This window comes from Nyctereutes procyonoides, unplaced genomic scaffold (genome assembly GCF_905146905.1).
Source record: "Nyctereutes procyonoides isolate TBG_1078 unplaced genomic scaffold, NYPRO_anot_genome, whole genome shotgun sequence".
NCBI lineage: Eukaryota > Metazoa > Chordata > Mammalia > Carnivora > Canidae > Nyctereutes > Nyctereutes procyonoides.
This window is the reverse complement of record NW_026575129.1, coordinates 3,592,515-3,613,216: the sequence shown is the minus strand read 5'-3', so window position 1 is coordinate 3,613,216 and position 20,702 is coordinate 3,592,515. Positions and strand designations below refer to the sequence as shown.

The following is a 20,702-nucleotide window of genomic DNA, read 5'->3' as shown; positions in this document are numbered from 1 at the left end:
TAGTCATATCACCTGACTAAAAATTTCTGTTCATCCAGATTTTCCTTTCCTTTTCATTTTGCGCTTTGGGTTGGATTTATAATTTAAACAGAGGAAGGCACTGATACAGTTTTTGCCTTGTTTATTCTTTTTATAAACTACATCCCTTTGTGGGCTTAGCCAGAGATTTACACTCTTTGCTAATCAACACCAAAATAAATGGACCCTTAAAACTGTCAGCGACACCAGCCAGCTCTGCAGCCTGAGTTCTGGGAGACCAGGCCAGATGGCAGTGTCAGGCCCCTAACACACATAATGCGTGTTCTGTAGCTCTTGGCTTCAACAGCATGGGCAGCTGATGGCTTTTAGAAGGCTTATGGGGGGAGGGAGCAGATTCTCCACTATCCATTTGTTCTGTGGGGCAGCTCCAGGAATAAACCCTAAGGTGGCATGAGTGGTACTTGACCGTGGTTAAAACCTGTAGTGTGCTGGCTCAGACATAGGCTGGAAATTCTGAATTCCTGGCAGGCCCCCGGTTTGTTCTGTGATTGTGTTCCGGTCACGAAGTTTCCCTCTCAGGCCTTTGGTGTGGACTGCGGGAGGGTGGAGCTGCCTGCTTTTCTGAATTTTAAAGTACGGTAGCAGGTGGTGTACAAATATGTGGGTTCAGTGAGGGGATGAGGTCATCTTGCACAGGTCTAGCTGATAGGATAGAATCTTCCTTCTGTTCAACTAGACATTATCTAAGCGCTATTAAGTTAGGGCAGAAACAGCTCTCACTGCCGTATGTGTGGCCACGATCCATGCAGCCCCCGGGAGAGTTTATTATCAGTGTAGCTGAAATGCTGTGCTCTGGGCTTCCAAATCCTGTAGATAATCAATAGGCTGCCTGGACCTCTTAAAAAGGAATAGTGAGCAATTCTGACGGTGGGAGCCAGCCTCCTCCCCTCTCCCTCCAAGAGATAGGCCTTTCTCTTTTAAGTTCTTGAGACTACGCTGGTAATATCTCCCATGTCAACTCATAGATCAAATCAATTTTATATGCAACCAAACACACAGGGATTCTTATCAGTCATCTCATGGAAAGAATCTAGAGACAAGCCAGGTACTTCACTGATTTTACAGACCTTTTACCTTTGTGCAGGGAGTCCTTGAGAGTTAAGTGAAATCTTAGGAGGAGCTTTTTCTGAAAGAAGCTTTGGTCTAATTAAGAAGAGATAGGCACACGTGGTAGGTAGAGAGTAACTCCTTTGGATTCTTGTATATTATGTATGTAGTCCTCTCCATTCATACGTGCTCTCTGGACTTCAGAGACTGGGGTTAGAATGGAATTGTTTTAGATGCTGTTGTTATTACAAAAGGACAGTTCTTTTTTAGTTGATTCCTATTAGTGTCCTCTTATCATCCTGCCCCATGAAGCATGGCGTGGATCTGTAGTTCTGCACTAAAGTGCTCGGTTGGAACCAGCTCAGCATTTGCCTGTTTACTGCTTCTCTACACATAACAGCTTCCCTACTTCAAATAGTGTTTGAACAGACTAAAAACATGTTTTTGGCTTTCATCCAGAGTTTGGCTTCCACTTCCCCAGTAATGCCATAAAAATGCTCTGTCAAATAAATTCTCGGGAATTGAAAAGAACAAATTCTCTGCTCCATATGATTGTAGATAATAGAAACAGGCTTCAGCTGACCACCTGGCTTGATGCCCATGGACTAGGAAAACCAAATCACACAGCATCCCTTGGCACTGCTTTATAGCTATCAGAGTTAATTCTGTGCATGTAATGGATGAGCTTTCTGTTTAAAGAAATCTGCACATAGCATTTGTTTCCACTGGGTCTTTTGGGTTCCCTAAAATAGTGTCTTTCCTTATCCTGCACTGTTGCCAATTAGTATATATTATAAAGTTTTTGGACCTAGGATTAATTTTCTATTGAGTAAATTTCAAGCTGTTAACCATGAACAGAATCCTTCTATGATTTTGGGTTGTGTGTGTGTGTGTTTTGAGAGCAATGTTTCCTGCCTCGGCCTAGATATTGTAGTATCCTTATTATTCAGGACCCTAGCTGGAAGGAGATGGCACATTCAAATTAGGATGATTTAGGGAGGTTTATATATAGAGGGGCTATTTAAAAATGTGTGAATTGGGGTAAGGGTAACACAAGTGATAGTGTGTAACCCAGTGGAGCCGCTGGCCCTGGACCAGAAGAAAAGGAAAGAAAGAACCTAGAGATGAAGAGTGTCATATAGAGAAGGCTGCCTTCAGGATGGTCTGCACAGAGAAAGGCATGGTCTGGCAGTCCAAAGCCACTCATCTCTTCCCTACATCTAATTTCTTGTCAGGGGTCCCCCTTGGCTGAACCCAGTCAGATGCCAGAAGGTGCAGAGGTACCTATGATTTGGTTCCCATAGGTCAGCTTCCCAGGGCAGAGAGCAGGACAGAAGCAGAATGTGCATTTGGAAGGCAAGTAGAAGGCGTCTGGCACATATCTTAGTGGAGGTGTCCAGTGATTTCTAGGAAAAGCATAGACATCTTTTTTTTTTTTTAAGATTTTATTTATTTATTTGAGAGAGAAAGCATGAGAGAGCAAGTGAGCAGGGGCAGGGGAGGGGAGGAACAGAGGGAGAGGGAGAAGCAGATTCCCAACACAGTAGGGGTCTCCATCCCAGAACTCTGGGATCATGACCTCAGCTGAAGGCAGATGTTTCACTGACTGGGCCACCCAGGCTCCCCAAAGGCATAGAAATCTTAATAGAAAACTTAAACTCACTTTATTTTTAAATAGCTTTATTGATATGTGATTGACATGCAATAAAGCACACATATTTAAGTATACAGTTTGATAAGTTTTGATATGTATACACCTGTGAAACCATCACCACAATCAAGGTAGTGAACATATCCATCGCCTGCAAAATAATCCCATTTTAATTTCACATTTAAGATATTTTATATGGTTCTTATAAAAACATATGGAAAGACACAAGTAAATGAAGCAATGGCAAGCGCAACTCCAAAGTGCCGGAAAGATCCACAGAAAATGAAATTCAAGGCAATGTCAAAGCTTATGAGAAAGCTATTCAATAGTAGCTTATTGTAAATTTAAAAAAAAGATTGTGAGTGTAAATTTTTTTTTGTCTTCCCCTTTATATCTGTTTATTGCCATGCATTTAACTGCAATAAAAATATGTGAATCTGGTCTGTGTAAGCCAGTTTTTGAACTGAGAAAATCAGTGATTAATCAGTATTCAGTAGTGCCAGCAGAACTATAGAGGGGTAGTTCCAGTATACAGTTTATGTCGTGTTCATATACACCACAGCCAGCTGCTGGGCAGGTCCAGACTTGCTCTCTGTAATGCCACACCATCTCTCAAGAAAGCAAAGCGAAATGTAGTGGGGAAGGCTTGCTATGTTATTAATAACAATGCTTACAGTTCTTACTGTGGCACTTGTTGAATGTGGGGTATGTCTTTGGAGATAGAACAAGGATGGGATTTAATTCCTGAGCTTTATGCATTCTGCTTTAAATGATAAAAGCCAGTAAATCATTTGCAAACACACTTTTACCATTTATTAATAATTGCTGGCTACCCACAATAACAGCTGATGGAGGCCAGAGAGTTGCAGTTTGCGTTGAGAACTGGCCCTCTCAGTCTTCTGTGTTCCCAGGGCTCCATTTATTTTAGGGAAATCAGGAGTACCTAGCCTTTCCAGGGAAAGCTGTGTCCCGTGCAGAGTTGGATATGACACCCTACCCCCACTTTGTACAAAGGAAAGTACCTTCCTGTCTAAGCCAGGACAAGGAGAAGAGGTGTGAGGTTTGCAGGGAGTGGCTGCGCAGGCCAGACCAGAAGCCCCTGGGGACTGTCCTGGTTGTGCCCCAGCAGGGGGTGGCTTGGCACCCATCAGCACAGGAGCTGTGACAGGGCCACACTGGCTTCCATGCTGGCCTTCAAACTCATCCGGCAAGTTCAGGTCTCAGGGCCCTTGCACTTTTTAAAACATTTTTATTTGTTTATTTATGAGAGACAAGGAGAAAGAGGGAGAGACACAGGCAGAGGGAGAAGCAGGCTCCCTCTAGGGAGCCTGATGTGGGACCCAATCCCAGGACCCCAGGATCACCACCTGAGCCGAAGGCAGATGCTCAACTGCTGAGCCACCCAGACATCCCACCTTTGCACTTTTTTATTTCTTAGGCCTAGATTATCCTTGCCTCATATTTTTGCAAGGCTCTCTTACTCTATCACACGATTCATATTGCTGCCCAAATAGCTCCTTTCTTTTGCCACCCTCTCAAAAAAATCACGTCTGTCACCATCTCCCTGTCCTGCTTTATTTCTCTCATTGCAGGGACCACTATTGGACATTATAACATCAATTCTCAACCTTTTTGGTCTTAGGACCTCTGCATGTGCTTAAAAATTATTATAGACCCCAAAGAGCTTATGTTTCTGTGAGTTATACCTTTCAAAATTCATCGTATCAGAAATGAAAATAGAAATTTAAAAATACTTTTGTTCATTGAAAAACAGCAGTAATAATCCCAATACATGTTAACATAAATAACTTATGAAAAATAACTATATTATCCAAAATAAGAGAATTATCTGAGAAGAGTAATATTGTTTTGTGTTTTTGTATGTGTCTTCTATTAATAGAAGATAGCTAGGTTGTTATAATCTGTTGTAATATGTTATTTTGGTAAAAGTTGTAAAGATCATCTGGCCTCAGGTGGTTAAAAAAGGGAAGGATCATTTTAATAGCCTTTTCATTGTGGATATTCTATTTTAATATCACACCAGATGCAACAAGGGATCATTTCTTAAAGGACGGTTGTTGTGTGGTCCTTGCACCCTGGGCATAATTGTGTAAACCACTCCCAACAGGTGGGTCAGATGGCTGCTTTTTTTCCCCATAAGAAAAAGTTGGTCACTGACTTATGAAATTATGGTTTCCATAAAGTGGAATAAGAAAAGCAAATCATTACTTTCATTAGATTTTTAATAACCCTTAAAAAATCACCAAATCTTGAAAGGTTACAGAAGCTCCTTCCAAACCAAACACTCACATGCACAAAAATTGGAATACTTTTTCCTTTGTAGATCCATGCATCATGTTATGGTTCCTTTCCTTTGAGGTAGAAAGTGAAATCTTAAGTTAATGGTTTCTAACATAATTCCTTGATAAATATTTGTTGAAATATCTAGTGTTTATTAGAGTGCTTTTATTCATTTTTTCTAATCCTGTTTATGATCCAGTACCTTATTTGGGTAAGTGAGTAAAGTGCCATTCAGAAGTGTCCTTAAACTGGTACAGGAATAGAATTAAACCGTCAGGTCTGCCAATGTGTTCAAAAAAATAAGGAACCAAGGGCACTTGGGTGGCTCAGTGATTGAGTGCATGACCCCGGGGTCCCGGGATCGAGTCCTGCGTCGGGCTCCCTGCATGGAGCCTGCTTCTCCCTCCTCCTGTGTCTCTGCCTCTCTCTCTATGTCTCTCATGAATAAATAAATAAAATCTTTTAAAAGAAAAGTAAACAACCACTCTATCTGCTTGTTCAGGATGTTTCAGATCATCTATATATAATTTCATGTTTATCTCTTTAAGATCCACACAGGTTTACAACACCAAATAATCTGGCCCTGTCAGCCCAGCTGCGTCCCTCTGGATGAAAAACTCCTTCCCCAGCTTCTAAAAGAAGCAGGCTACACTACCCATATGGTCGGAAAGTGGCACCTGGGAATGTACCGGAAAGAATGCCTTCCAACCCGCCGAGGATTTGATACTTACTTTGGTAATGGAAATGCACATGTTCGTTTTACAACTTAGCCTAGCTGCAACTGTCTCATAAAACACACCCCAATGTAATCAAATGAAATAACTGGAAACTTGAACACAGAATGAATCAGCCAGCACTGCTGTGGGCAGCTTCCTAGGACCACCTCCACGCCCGGCTCTGCTCAGCACAGGGTGGGCAGCCGCCACAGGGGGCACTTCCCTTTGCCAGCGTATTAAATGCCATGTTGGGGCCTTTGAAGATTTGCTATCTCCACATCTGAGACTGTAGTACTTGTGGAGAACCTTATTACCAAAAGGGCATACAGCTTGATTTTTCAGAAATTTCAGGCAAAACTCAATACAAGAATATTTCCTTCACAAAGGTTCAGAATATTGTTTTCTCTCCATGGACTTTCCCACAGATTTCTTTTTTTTTTTTTTTCTGGAGATGGTAGAGGAGACTCTTTTCTACTGGCATCCTTTTCCCCTTCTGTGAGATCTGTTTTTGAAATCACTAGATTGGGGAAGACCAGTCAAAAAAATAAAAGGGGAGAGTCGATAACAAATAGTAATAGGAAGAATAATAAGAAGTAAATGGTTTAGGGACTTGATAGTCCTTAAAAATGTGAACCCTGAAGTTAGTTTTAAAACTTACCCTCTTTTAACCTCTTACAAATTATGTCTTAATTAACAGCCTATTTATTTTACTAGTGACTGTGTCTTTCTGATGAGTTCTTTTCCTACTACACTATCTGGCTATTTAGCTACCTACGTACTTCTCATTTGTCTCTTCATTTATTTACAACCTGCTGCATCTGAAAAGGAACTCATGCTGAACTTAAAAAGTTTAAAAATAAATAGAGGGTACCTGGGTGGCTCAGTCAGTTAAGTGTCTACTTTGGGTTTAGGTCATGATCTTGGGGTGCTGGGATCAAGCCCCACATCTGGCTCCCTGCTCAGTGGGGAGTCTGCTTCTCCCTCTGCTCCTCCCCCCTGCTCAGACTCTCTCTCTTTCACTTTCCTTCTTCCTCCCTTCCTCTCTTTTTCTCAAATAAACAAAATCTTAAATAGAATAAAAAATCAGGGTGAGTAGAAAAAGATGGAATTGTAGCATGGCACCAAATTATGAAAAAACTGCATGGCTGTAGGTGGGATTCACACTGAACTCTGTAACTTGAGAATTCTCATGTCCAAATTTTTAAAAATTTTAAAAAAGGAGACAGCTATAAGAGTCACATTATTTATAAGATAAATGGAAACCAGATGTTCAGGAAGGGTAAAGCATTTTCTGGCTCTTAGACTTGAGAAATTTCTCCTTTGGGAGAAGGTAAGGTGGACAGCATCCTCAAAAACAGCATTTTAGTAATAAAGTGGTGGTTTTCTTGTACATTTGTCTTGAGACATTCCTTTTCATTTAGAGTTGTGCAACTAGCCCCACAATCCTCTGACTGCTTTTTAACAGAGCATCTAAGTCATAACTTTCAAGAGCACCAAAGTGCATTTTAGTGATTATATGGGGCCCAGATGATGCAGTCGAAGCCCACAGTTGTGTCATGCTGTGTTGGGTCCAGTGTCAAGTTGAGATGCAAGGACATCAGACAGGAGGCTGTATGTGCCTCACTCCCATCCAGGTCCTCTAGCAGACATTGCTAAGCAATCATGGCATTCTTTCTTAATGAACCTGACTATATCCTCCACATCCTCAAATAACTGTTAAAGTCAGACTTGGGTGTAAGAGCTCTTTGTCATTTTGCAAATTCTAGAGGAAAAACAGCCTGTATATCTCTTGACAATTTTCAATTAGACCTTTGCTGAAAGATAGATATCAATACTTGTACTCTGGCAAGTGTTAAAAAACAGCTTTAGACTATAGACTATAGCTATTTTAATTTTCTTTTCTTTTCTTTTCTTTTCTTTTCTTTTCTTTTCTTTTCTTTTCTTTTCTTTTTTCTTTCTTTTTTACTAAAACCCAAGTCACATATTTAAAAATTCAATTGGCTAGAAGAAAATCATATCCTTTTATAAGAGTTGAGAAGCCTGAGGATTGAGATGAACAAACACCCCACACCCCACACCCATATAGACTTGTAGTTGGAGGGGATAATGACCATGCAGCTGTTATCACTGTTAGGACTTACATGTTCTGTTTAAAAGCAGTCAGATGATTGTGGGGCTGGTTGCACAACTCTGAATACCTTAAAGACCACTGATTTGGACACTTTAAGTAGGTAACTTATATGGTATTGTGAATTAGACCTCAATAAAACTGTTAAGCAAAAATGTCAGAGATTTAGTTGTTCAAAAAGTATGTTCTGATTTTTCCCCAGTATAGCATAGGATGCCATCTTCTTTTAGCTCATCATGTAAGTTCAAATTTGTGAAGCCCTGTTTGAGAAAAGCTGTATGTGATTGCCACATGGTTGTTTGGTATCAGTCTGGCTAAATATGTAAATAAATAGTTCTATTCCTGGAATTCTCCTTTGGTGATATCTTTTTAAATATTTATAGTTAAAAATTTTTTTTAAAAGTAGCCTCCATGCCTAGCATGGAGCCCAATGTGGGGCTTGAACTCACCACCCTGAGATCAAGGCCTGACCTGAGATCAAGAGTCAGACACATAACCTACAGAGCCACGCAGGCACCTCTACAGTTTTGTATTCTTTTAATCAAGTATATCCTATGCTTATATTCTCTCAAGTAATGGAAAACAATTTACATTTACAGAGAAATAAACGGAAGTGATTTCCTCAAGCTCTTAATACCCAGGAGTTATTAAAAATTCCAGAAGAACCCCAGTGTCCTAACTTCTCTAATCATCCATGTAAGGCCTAAGATCACTTTTATGGATACGTTTCTCTCTCTATTATATATTAATTAACAAATATATTTGATTTCCCTTTTTGTTATATACATCAGGGGAAAAGATTACCATTTAAAATGTGATCTGGGGCACACAGATGGCTCATTCGGTTAAGCCTCTGACTCTTAATTTTGGCTCAGGTCATGATGTCAGGGGTCATGAGATCAAGCCCCACATCTAACTCCACACTCAGTGAGTAGTCTGCTTGAGATTCTCTTCCACCCTCTAAAATAAATTAATTAAATTTTTAAAAAAGTGGTCTTAGACCAAGGTATTCATTATATTCAGGACTTTGAATTTATTGAATCGTGGAAAAGGAGGAAATTAATTAAAAATGAATTCATTTTTTATGTAAACTGCGTAAGGCTTTTGATTGGTATTATAGAGGATGCTTAGGACTGAAGAAAGGGCTAGGCCAATTTTATCCACCTCATTTTAAGGTTAATAAACATTATTTGTTAGGAGATGCTTCAGAGTCCAGCACAGCTTATTTCTTTTTAATAGCTTTATTGAGGTATAACTTACACACCATCTAACTCACCCAACTAACGTGTACAGATTATTGATTTTTAATAAATACACAGGGTTGTGCCACTGTCATTACAATCCAATTGTAGAATATTTTCAGCACCCCCAAAAGAAAATCCATCTCTGTTAGCAGTCACTCCTGATTTTCCCCAAACTTCACCAGCACTAGGCAACCACTAACATATCTTTTTGTCTCTACAGATTTCCCTATTCTGGATATTACATATAAATGGAATAATACAATATGCAGCACAGCTTATTTTAATATTTTAGGAAAATATACAACATTTGCAGAAACCACTTTAGCTGAGAAAACCCACTTCCTTTCATGTTTATATTCAAATTGTGGGCTAGGCAGTTGATGTCATTTACATTTCGGGCAAAACTGTATTCAGGGTTGTAGACAAATCTGCTTTCAGTGCCCCACGTTAGTTTGATCTGCTGGCTCTGTTAAATTATGTCTAGAGCTCCTCTTTGGTAAGGTTTGTGTCTTCCACCAGTGGGTGTCAGCATCTGACTAAAGATGATGATTTCTCCTAGAGCTGCTACTATAAATAACCTTGAAGCCAGTCTCCCAAGGTCGGTATCAACATTATTTGAATCCTGTGTTCATTTATGTGATTACCTCAGAGAAATCACATTGACTGTGTGCTATTTTTGCCATTAGATAGCTTTAAAACATTAAGATTTTATCACCTTTACTGAATTTGAACTCATTTTTTAAAATGGATTTACTTAGAATCACCTACTTTGAGAGTTACATGACAGAGCCTTGTGTTCCGAAGACTTGACTGAGGAGTGGATTTGAATTTTTTTTACAATAACATTTTAATGCCTCCTGCTAGCAAATATAGAGATGTTAAGAAGTGGTGCTCTGATTAGCCTTGTCATTTGATTAGCCTTGTCATGGGTAATCAATTGCACTGGGCAATTAAATGCTGAAACATTAGTTTGTTTAACAAGTTTTATGCTATGCTGACTACTTTCATCTCCCATTCATGTTGTAGGATATCTCCTAGGTAGTGAAGATTACTATTCCCATGAGCGCTGTACATTAATTGATGCTCTAAATGTCACACGATGTGCTCTTGATTTTCGAGATGGTGAAGAAGTTGCAACAGGATATAAAAATATGTATTCAACGAACATATTTACTGAAAGAGCTACAGCCCTCATATCTAACCATCCACCAGAGAAGGTAAGCCTTTCTCTTTTATTGATATCAAAATGGTGTTAAGATATACTGCAGGTGAGTATAGGAAAAGGCTGCTTGTTTAGGAGAAGATCTAAAAAATTCTAGGGGAGTTGTGTTCGAATTTTGGAGTATATTGGTATCTGCTTGGGGAAGCTTGATAAAAGTAGAAATTTCTGGAGCCCCTCTCTGAAAGTCTGATTCCTTAGGTCTGGGGGAAATCCATACACCAGAATTCTAATTAATTAATTAATTGATTAATTAATTTTTGTTTATTTATTTATATTTATTTTTAACACAAATCTTGAAGTCACAACCCTGAGATCAAGACCTGAGCTGAGATCAAGGGTCAGATGCTTAACTGATGTATGATGTATGATGTATGGGATGATGTATGGTGTATGATGTATGGGAGCAACCCAGCTGCCCCATACATCAGCATTTTAAAGAAACTCTTTAGGGGTGATTCTGACACCATGTGGTCCCCAGATTGCATTTTGAGGAATACTGTTTCTACAGTGTTTTAGTAGAAATATAGTTTTATTATTTTGGTGCATTTTATGTGCTGTAAGTGATTAGTACATTGACTTTTTTTAAATGATAGGCTCATGTACAAGATGAGGCTGTAGTATGGCAAACTTTCTGTTAAGAGATCGACAGACTTTGGATTTAGCACAAGTCTTCTTTGTGTTTGGCCTCCCTAGGTTATTTTGGCTATTTTTGATATTTTGCATTCCCATGTTAATTTTAGAATCACCTGGTCAATTTCTACCAAAAAGTTGCTGCTTGGATGTGGATTTCCTTGCCTCTGTAGACCAACATGGGGAGAATGTATGTCTTAACAATATTAAGTCTTTCACTCCATAAACATGGTATACTGATGAGCTTATTTTTCACATTTACTGCATTGAATCCATTGTATATGTCATGTACTGAAATCTTTTGACTTATCTCAAGGTAAAATAGAAAAGAGTGTGAATTGCCTTAAACATTTTGTTGTTGTTGTTGTTGCTGTTGTTAATCTAGAGTTAGCTTCATAAGCTAAATTCTCTGGATACACCTTTGAAATTGGGTCACATATTTGTGTTGTCACATACTGGGCTCAAATGTGGCTTCGTTAAGAATTGCATTAGCACACTGATGAAATGAGTCCTTCAATAAGACCCTGATAGGGTGAACTACAGAATGTGCAGTATTATCTGGTACTTCCAGTTTTCTCTACTTTTTTCTTTGACAATTACTGAATGGCCTCAGAGCAGATCACAGTTTGGATTTAGATTAATATACCTGTTTAGACGTGGTACCTGGCAGCTGACTCCCTTTTTGACATGGTTTCTTCCTGGCTGTGCCTTTGCCTGTTCTAACTCAGTATTGGGGGTCTTCCCTGGTACCCATCCTCAGTTTTGCCCCACTTTGGGCTTTTTATCACTCTTACATGCTGCCTTCTTGGAGTAACTATACATCTGGTGGAAAATGGAAGATCAGAACATCTCTCAAATATGTGAACATATGCAGGTTTTATTTTTATTTTTATTTTTTTTTAAATTTTATTTTTATTTTATGATAGTCACAGAGAGAGAGAGAGAGGCAGAGACACAGGCAGAGGGAGAAGCAGGCTCCATGCACCGGGAGCCCGATGTGGGATTCGATCCTGGGTCTCCATGATCGCGCCCTGGGCCAAAGGCAGGCGCCAAACCGCTGCGCCACCCAGGGATCCCTATGCAGGTTTTAAATCTAGATCTAAACCGGAATGCCTGGTTGGCTCAGTTAGTTAAGCATCTGCCTTTGGCTCGGGTCGTGATCTTGGGGTTCTGAGATCAAGCCCCACATTGGGAGAGCCTCTGCTCCTCCCTCTTCTGTGCCACTCCCCCCTGCTTGTGTGTGTGTGTCTCTCTCTCAAATAATTAAATAAAATCTTAAAAAAAAATCTAGATCTAAACCAATATTGAGAGAGTTGGAAAGATAGCTGCTGGGTATTTGGCCTAGGTTCTGTTTTCCTCTGTATGCTTGGTATTCTATAGATAGTGCTAAAAGCCCAAAGAACAAGATAAAGTCTTAAGGGAATTGTGGTTCCTGTCCTATCCTTTGAGTTATGCACCCTTTTACAGATAAGCAAGCAAGAAATTTGTTCAAGGTCACAGAGCTACTTAGAGTCCAAATCAGAATTTAAACCCATGTTGTTTGACTCCAGAGCTCAATGCACTCAACACGCATCCTGAGTTTACAGCTAATATCCAAGACTAGAGATTATTAGCCTCGGTGTATGATTCAGCTTGATGGTTCCAGTCTTGACAGTATATTGGGCTCATCTGGAAACCTTGTAATAAAGATCGGTAACAAATATTGTGATTTATTGGTGCCGGTGTGGGGAGGTGTCATTGGTATTTAATGACCCTTCTGCCCCCACCTTTCTCTCACCAGTGATTCTGAGGTGCAGCCACTATTGACTCCCTTCAAACACACAGAGGACAAGCTCAGGCCAACTGCCTTTTACAGGCTTACAGTAAAACACTACCTTAATCATGTAACAACTGTAATATGCCTACAGCAAAAGTTAGTTCCCATTAGGCAACAATAGAGTATTCTCTCACAGTGCCTGTAACATTAAGTGGATAAGAGGAAGCAGCTGGGTGAAGTAGTTCTTTGTGGGTGGGCTGCCTTATCTGGTGTGGTGTGGAAAACACAGGAACTGTGGGAAGTGAGTCCCTAAGAGCTTGCAAGCCATCCAAATTTGTGTTAGTAATATAGTACTGCTCATAGGTAGCATTGTGGGAATTTCCAGATGACAGGATGGTCATTTTCTGACAGTGTCTAAAACGTTCTGAAGCAGTGTCCAGCGTGCCCAACAGCCTCAAGGTCAAATTTCAAGAGTAGATAAATGCATGAAATAATCGGTACAGAATAACAGCCCCAGAGTGTTTGTTTAAGATAGCAAATGCAGACGTTTACATTTTCAGTTCTTAGTAAACTGATGCATCATCACATAGTTCCAGGAGCTGAGCTTTTCCTCATTTTATCCCAATGTTGACTCACTGATTCCATACTAATTTCTTAGGTGCTATATATAGACTATAACATAGGCCACTTGTCCTAAGATGGAAATCATTAAAGAAATACACATGAAGTATTCACAGGCCATCTTAAAAATGTGCCTATTTTAAAGAGCACTTGAAGGGAAAAGAGCATATGGAGCAATTTTGTAATAGAAACATTTGGTGCTGGATTCAGGGAGATACTGCTAATAGCCACTGCACACATGTTGGGAAGGAATGTCTTTTTTTTTTTTTTTCTCCAGGATAAATCCCTCAGTACTAACACTACAGTATAAAAGCAACATGTCCACAAAATATTGTTCAGTTAAAATAGTCCCCCCTCAACACTTTGCAGAATAAAAATAAATGTTTTCTCATAAACCTAAATCTACTAGAAGCTTCTTAAAGCAAATGTGAATTTCTAGTGGTAGACACTTTTTTCCTGACACAGTTTGGGAAGAAATGTCTTAGTTTGAAAGTCAGTAGAGCAATAGAGCAATAATTTAAAACTGCATCACATATTTTTGAAATTTTTGCTTTAAAAAAAAAGAAATTTTTGCTTTAAATTAGGAAAATATACTAAAGAAATAAAAGTAAGGCTTTCTTCCTCACTGGAATTAGGTTTCTTAGCATGGTGAGGATATTTAGAGTATATATCTTAGGAATCGTACGGCATAATAAGAATGGGAGAAGAAGGGCAGCCTGGGTGGCTCAGCGGGTTAGCTCTGCCTTCAGCTCAGGGTGTGGTCCTGGAGACCCGGGATCGAGTCCCACGTCAGGCTCCCTGCATGGAGCCTGCTTCTCCCTCTGCCTGTGTCTCTGCATCTCTCTCTCTCTCTGTGTGTGTGTGTGTCTCTCATGAATAAATAAATTAAATCTTTAAAAAGAAAGAAAGGGAAAAGAACTTTCAGCATCTTACCAATATGCTAGTAACTTTAGGTAGTAATGTCATAGGGTTGTATAATACTTAAACATTTGGTCATGCTTCACATCTAGGATTCTGTTTTAAATTCCAAGGAAACCTGAAAGTATTAGAGTTGGTCTAAAGGTGGTGCAGCTGTAACTGGCGTGGTCAGAGCAGGAATGTGCACCCAAGAAAGAGCAAGGGAAAGATCAAGGTTTGGCATAAACGTGGAGGTTCATGGAGATGAAAATCAGCCCAGGACTACAGTGTTTTAAATCATGTCTGTAAGGTCAGAATGGGCCCGCAGGTCTCCAAAGACCAACACATGCCTGGGTTGGAACTCAAGTCAGTAGCCAGTGTAGTAATCCTGAGTCCATCCCCTGGACGGCAGCTTGTTTATGGTTAACAGTGAGCTGAAGCCACGTAGGTGGGTGTGGGGAAATTGGCGATGTCTGTTCACTAGCGGGGGGTCCTACAACAAGTGGCTGCAGGCAGGGTCCCCATTGTAGTTGGAGAACCTCAGAGCCCTAGTTAATTATTCTTTCCTCTAGGCCACTATGTAGTACAAAGAACAAAATACTCTGTTAATTTATTTTTTTCATTTAAAAATAGTATTGAAATGTTTCATACCTGGGATACCTGGGTGGCACAGCGGTTTGGCGCCTGCCTTTGGCCCAAGGCGTGATCCTGGAGACCCGGGATCGAATCCCACGTCGGGCTCCCGGTGCATGGAGCCTGCTTCTCCCTCTGCCTGTGTCTCTGCCTCTCTCTCTCTCTCTCTGTGTGTGTGTGTGTGTGACTATCATAAATAAATAAAAATTAAAAAAAAAAAAGAAATGTTTCATACCCAGCAGTATGGGAAATGAGTTGTTTCATGGATAAAGTTCACCTGGTAAGTGTTGGAACTTTATTTTTACGATATTGGATGGAAGTACTCTCAGTTATGTTGCCATGGGCCTCACTTTATTAAAAGGATTGCACTGTACATCATTCTGCGTCCTTCTGGTGAGCCAGAGACCTATGGATATGTGTGCCAGTCCACCTGTATGCTGCATGGCCCTCGATTACTGCTGGTTACATGAGGAGAAAACAAAGAAAATGGATTTTGTTCAAGGAACACTTTTATCTATACTTGTAAGTTACTAGAATGTGGTTGGCGGTAGTGCGAGGCCTTTGCCTGGCCTGTGACAGTCATAGGCCTCATCCCTCAGAGGGGATTTTCACTCCTCTTCTCAGCTATGCTCCTTCTCTTTGAACTAACAGAAGCCTCACTGGAAAAATGGGGGAATTGGTGCACTTTTGTAACTTTGACCCCTCGAGAGTAATGGTCATGTCTTTAGCTCCCTAGGGAATATTTATAGGAAAGATTTTCACGTAATATTTTGCTGTATTTGCAAGACTCTCTAATGATGGTCCAAGAATCATTTTTTTCCCCTGATGTGGTTATAAGAACTCTTTCTCACCACCCTCCCTGGCCATCGCCTCTAGAGATCACTTGCTGGCTGGGAATAACCTGCCCTCTTTCTCCTTTCTCTCCTTCACCATGTGGGTTGCCATGTTGTTGCTAATGACCTGGATGAGGGCATCTTCTCCTTAAGTGGTGAGCTCCTTCTCTCCATCCCTGCCCAGAGAAGCCAGACCAGGGTCACAAACTCTGGTGTTTACAGAGGCCAGGCCGCTGACCTACTAAGTGAAGCCATTCAGGTAGAACAGTGGGGAAGCTCTAGAAACCAGAGAGCGAGGGACGCCCGGGTGGCTCAGCAGTTGAGCGCCTGCCTGCCTTTGGCCCAGGGTGTGATCCTGGAGACCCAGGATCGAGTCCCACATCAGGCTCCCTGCATGGAGCCTACTTCTCTCTCTGCCTCTCTCTCTCTCTCTCTCTCTGTCTCTCATGAATAAATAAATAAAATCTTTTTTTTTTTTTAAAGAAAGAAACCAGAGAGCACCTTTGAGTGAGGCCTCTATTTCATGTTCCAGCCATTTTTTTTTTAAGGTTTGTTTTTTTTTTTAAGATTTTATTTATTCATGATAGTCACACAGAGAGAGACAGAGAGGCAGAGACACAGGCAGAGGGAGAAGCAGGCTCCATGCAGGGAGCCTGACGTGGGAGTCGATCCTGGGTCTCCAGGATCACATCCCGGGCCAAAGGCAGGCGCCAAACCGCTGCGCCACCCAGGGATCCCTGTTCCAGCCATTTGTTACCAGATGGAGTGTAGGCACGGAGTTGTCAGAGCTGTGATTTTTCAAGAAGAATTTTTTAAAAACCACTGAGTCTTATGTGATATTTCCTGATTTTAAAAACTTTGTGTGGGCTGCAAATTGTTGTAGCCTTCCAATATTTAATCCTGCCCTCATCCAGACCATGGCTGGTGGTGGGGGACAGGGCCAAAGGCCCAGATGGCTGCTCCCACAGCAGACCCCTTCACGATGGTCCGAGGGAGATCAGAAATTTTGCTGTTTGTGTGGCTGGAGCAGAAAGGGTGTGTGTTGAGGGGAAGCTGAGGCAGAGCTAAGGCAGTGTCAAAGATTGTAGTATTGATCTTTGAAGTTGCAATTTGGAATGTTTTCTCATGGAAGTAATGCACAAATGGAGCATAGGTTCAACATTATCATAGCTATCATTCCATCACCTAACCTCCTTCATTAAATAGGTTTTAAAGGTTTGATATTTAATAGCTATTTGTAACATTTTGATTTTGGGGAAGAAGTGTTTCTAAGTTCTAAAGATCTACACTAAAAATAATCTTTTAGGTATCTTTTTGAAGGCTGTTTATGTATGTTTGATACTCTATCTAGCAAGGTGTATCATATAGGATTTTTTAGAAATTATCAACAGTAATGAAGAATGAAATATGAGGCTCCCCCCTCCCAATCTGCTTTCTAACTTTCTCCCATTCCATTTTGAGATTTAAATGCCTCAAATACTCTAGCGGAATTGTATTATTATTCTTGGATTGAACAGTCGTTGTCTCTTTGAGGGTTTTCGGGTCATTAAGGAATTCTGTAGGAGCACAGTGAAGAGAGTGTTTTCAGAAAGGCTCATTAAAAAAGGAGAAGCTGAGCTGGAAAGCCACTAATGTTAAATGCTATAAATTGGTATAAAAGGTAAAATAGAATCAGCATATCACACTCCTTAGTTTCCAGGAATTAAATTGGGATTATGTTTGGTCCTTGATAAAAGACTAGCAAGACATGGTATCCATTTGTTTTCTCATATGAAAAATCCTTAACTCTTTCCTAACAGGTGGGAACTTGGTTTTTGGCTAAAGCAAAAAGCTAAAGCATCTATTGGTACATATCTGCACCGTAACAGTGGAGTTTCCAATAGGAAATTGCTCTGCAATTAATATGAATGTGGACATATCATATAATCTTCCTAAGCCCCAGTTAACTTACCTGTGAAATGGGTGTAAACAGGCTGGATTTGAGTATTACATGAGACAATATGTAGATCGGTATCACGGTATCTAGCACACAGATAACCTTTAATATATAGTTGTTATTATTGGTATTACTATCATTTGTTTGGATTAGAGCCTTCTAGGCCATTGTGGAACTCAAACTTTTGTTGTTAATTTTTTGTCTTACATCTTCTGTTACATTGCTGATATTTTCATTGATGCTAATAGTTCACATACCATAAAATTCACCCAATTAGTAGTAAACTCATAGAGGTGTGCAAACATCACCATAATCTAAATTGAAAACATTTTCATCACCCCCAAAAGAAACCTCATTCCTCTTAGCACTCACCATTCCTCATACCCCCTCAGCTCCCTACAGCCCTAGGCATCTTTTGAGTATCTTTTCATGAGCTTATTGTCCATTTGTGTATCTTCTTTGGAGAAATGTCTATTCAGATTCTTTTACCATCTTGTAATTGCGTTGCCTCTTGTTATTTGGTTGTGAGAGTTCTTCAGATATACTGGATACAGTCCCTTGTCAGAGAAATGATTTACAGATATTTTCAAGCTATCTGTGGGTTGCATCGATAGTACTTTTATTAACTGATCCATCTGGACTTATGTCTCTATATTTAATAATTCCATACCCTCTTAACTGATTTCCACAAACTCTCTTTCCAGCCTCTATTTCTCTACCTTGCTCTTCAGTCTGTCCACGAGCCTCTCCAGGTCCCCGAGGAATACCTGAAACCCTACGACTTTATCCACGATAAGAACAGGCGTTACTATGCAGGAATGGTGTCTCTCATGGATGAAGCAGTGGGAAATGTCACGGCAGCCTTAAAAAGCCACGGGCTCTGGAACAACACGGTGTTCATCTTCTCCACGGGTAAGTCTGTCGATAGGAAAATCATCTCTTGGCAAAGCCTAGGACGTGGTATTCGATAAATGGAATGAAGACAAATTGGAGCATTTAGCAGCTCCTTATTAAAATAAATGTTAACTGTGCGAGTGGAGACAAGATAATAATGGATAGAAAAATGTGTCTAAGGAAAAGCATTATGGGCCTTCCCCCTCTTCCTTCAGACAGCAACATACTCTGGCAGGAAGCTCTCCCCACCTGAGTAAGTGTGAGCAGACATCACTGCTATGCAGGGCCGTGGGCATCACTGGAGTGGCCTGTTCCCGGTGGTCTGCGGCCCAGGTACCCTCTGTGACTAGGACTTCCGCTGCCTAGAGGGTTCCATCTCAGTGTAGAGGCAGATCATGGCATTAAGAAGACAGATGAGAAATGGAGCCATTTAAATCTAGGCTAGAGTCGCCACATATCGATTTTTTTGTATTCAGATTGTTTTCTGACAATAAAATTCATACATGTCGATTAGAGAAAAAAAAAACAGAAAAAGAGGATGAAAAAAAAGTGTTTGAAAATAGTTTTCATTATGGCAGTGCCCTTCTGATTCTGCATCTGGTATACCACAATTTTTTTTCCCCTCTCATTAGACAGAGTTTTCTAAGATTTCCCTATGATGTGCTATGGGCGTAGGTCTTGGTTTACTCTTTATGCAGAGTATTCAGAGAGCACTTTGTATCTAAAAATGAAGATGATTTTTTTAATGGGAAGTTTTCTTGTATTATTTATTTCAGAATTGTTTGACCATCCTACCTTTCTCCTCTTCTCTCTTTACGAAACTTCTCTTACTTGGATAGTGGATCATCCTCTAATTTCCTTAGTTTTTTTTCTCTCCTATTTACTTTTCTTCTGCTATTTGGGAAATTTCCTTGTCATTATTTTGTAACCTTTTCTATTAAATTCAGTGCAACTACTATATTTTTTAATTATCAAGAACTCTTATTTTCTGATAATTCCTTTTTTATAAAGTTCTGTTTTTACTTTTTATGTAATGATTTCTTTCTCCAAAGCCTGTCCTCTTAGCTATTAATTTTATGTTGGTATGAGTATGTTTGTAGCTATGTATATACGCCTATGTATACTTGTATGTGTATATGTATATGCGAACCCATACATATATTTTTAAGTTTACTTGTACTTCCAACATTGCCTCTCTTCCTTCTAAGGTCATTTTTGTCTTCTTTGGCCTGTCTTTCATGAAAAAGACTTTCTCAAATCCCTGGTGATTCTTGGCTAAAACCTAAAAATTTGATTGCAAACTTCAAGGGTGAGGGTGACTTGTCTTCTGGTGAATTTTACTGTCAAGTGACTACGCGAGGCATGTGCGATGACATGTTGCGGAATTAATTTGGGTATTCTACTGATAATTGGTTTGTTTTTTTAAGAGTAGTTTTGTTTTTGCTTTTAATTAGGCATTGCTATTGAATCTAGCATTTAATGAGCATTTGCTCTGTGTAGGACAGAGTTCACAGTGCTTCACATGACTTAGCTCAGTTCATTCTCACAATAATTATCTGGGGACAACTATTATCCCATTGTGCAGTTGTAAGAACTGAAGCACAAAGAGGCTAAGTATTCTGCGCAAGGCCACACAGCTGGGCAGAGCCAGGCAGCAACCTTTCTGATTCCACCGCAGCTTCCTGAGATGATGCCAATGACGACCTGGATGTTCTTATTGGACCTCATCGCATAGCGGCCCTTTCCCCGTAGTTGGCTGCCATATTGATCTCCTGGGGAGCCTAAGCATGGCCCAGAGAGGCATTCATCCTGAGCAGTCAGTGTCGTTCAGTTGCTTTAGTACTGTGCAAATACTCCAATTTTCTAAGTATGCCCTCATGCGAAATGGATTGAATGTAAGATAACATGTATCCTCCCCTTCAACTCCCCAAACTCACCGTCTTCCAAAAAAAATGGAGATTTCTTATACTTGAGTCCTTACGAGATCTCTCATATTCTGAGAGTCTTCTCAATTTACTTGATTTTGAACAGCCTGGTAAAGCACTTTAATCAGGTCTGGAATTGAACGCTTATAGAGGTCGCTAGAAAGAATCAATAAAAAAAGAGACCAAGACCTTTAATACTGAGTTAGTAATTATTCCTGGGAAATGATCT

General features: G+C 40.1%; 1 protein-coding gene across 2 annotated transcripts in view; it reads left to right on the top strand.

Moving 5' to 3' along the window:
• The window catches only part of ARSB (arylsulfatase B), a 171,395-nt gene that overhangs the window by 11,253 nt on the left and 139,440 nt on the right, over positions 1-20,702 (top strand). For both annotated transcript variants that reach the window (XM_055342323.1, XM_055342324.1), the window contains exons 2-4: positions 5,587-5,773; positions 10,153-10,343; positions 18,359-18,566. In XM_055342323.1, the coding sequence (XP_055198298.1) occupies positions 5,587-5,773; positions 10,153-10,343; positions 18,359-18,566 (586 nt within the window). The remainder of the gene's footprint in view (positions 1-5,586; positions 5,774-10,152; positions 10,344-18,358; positions 18,567-20,702) is intronic.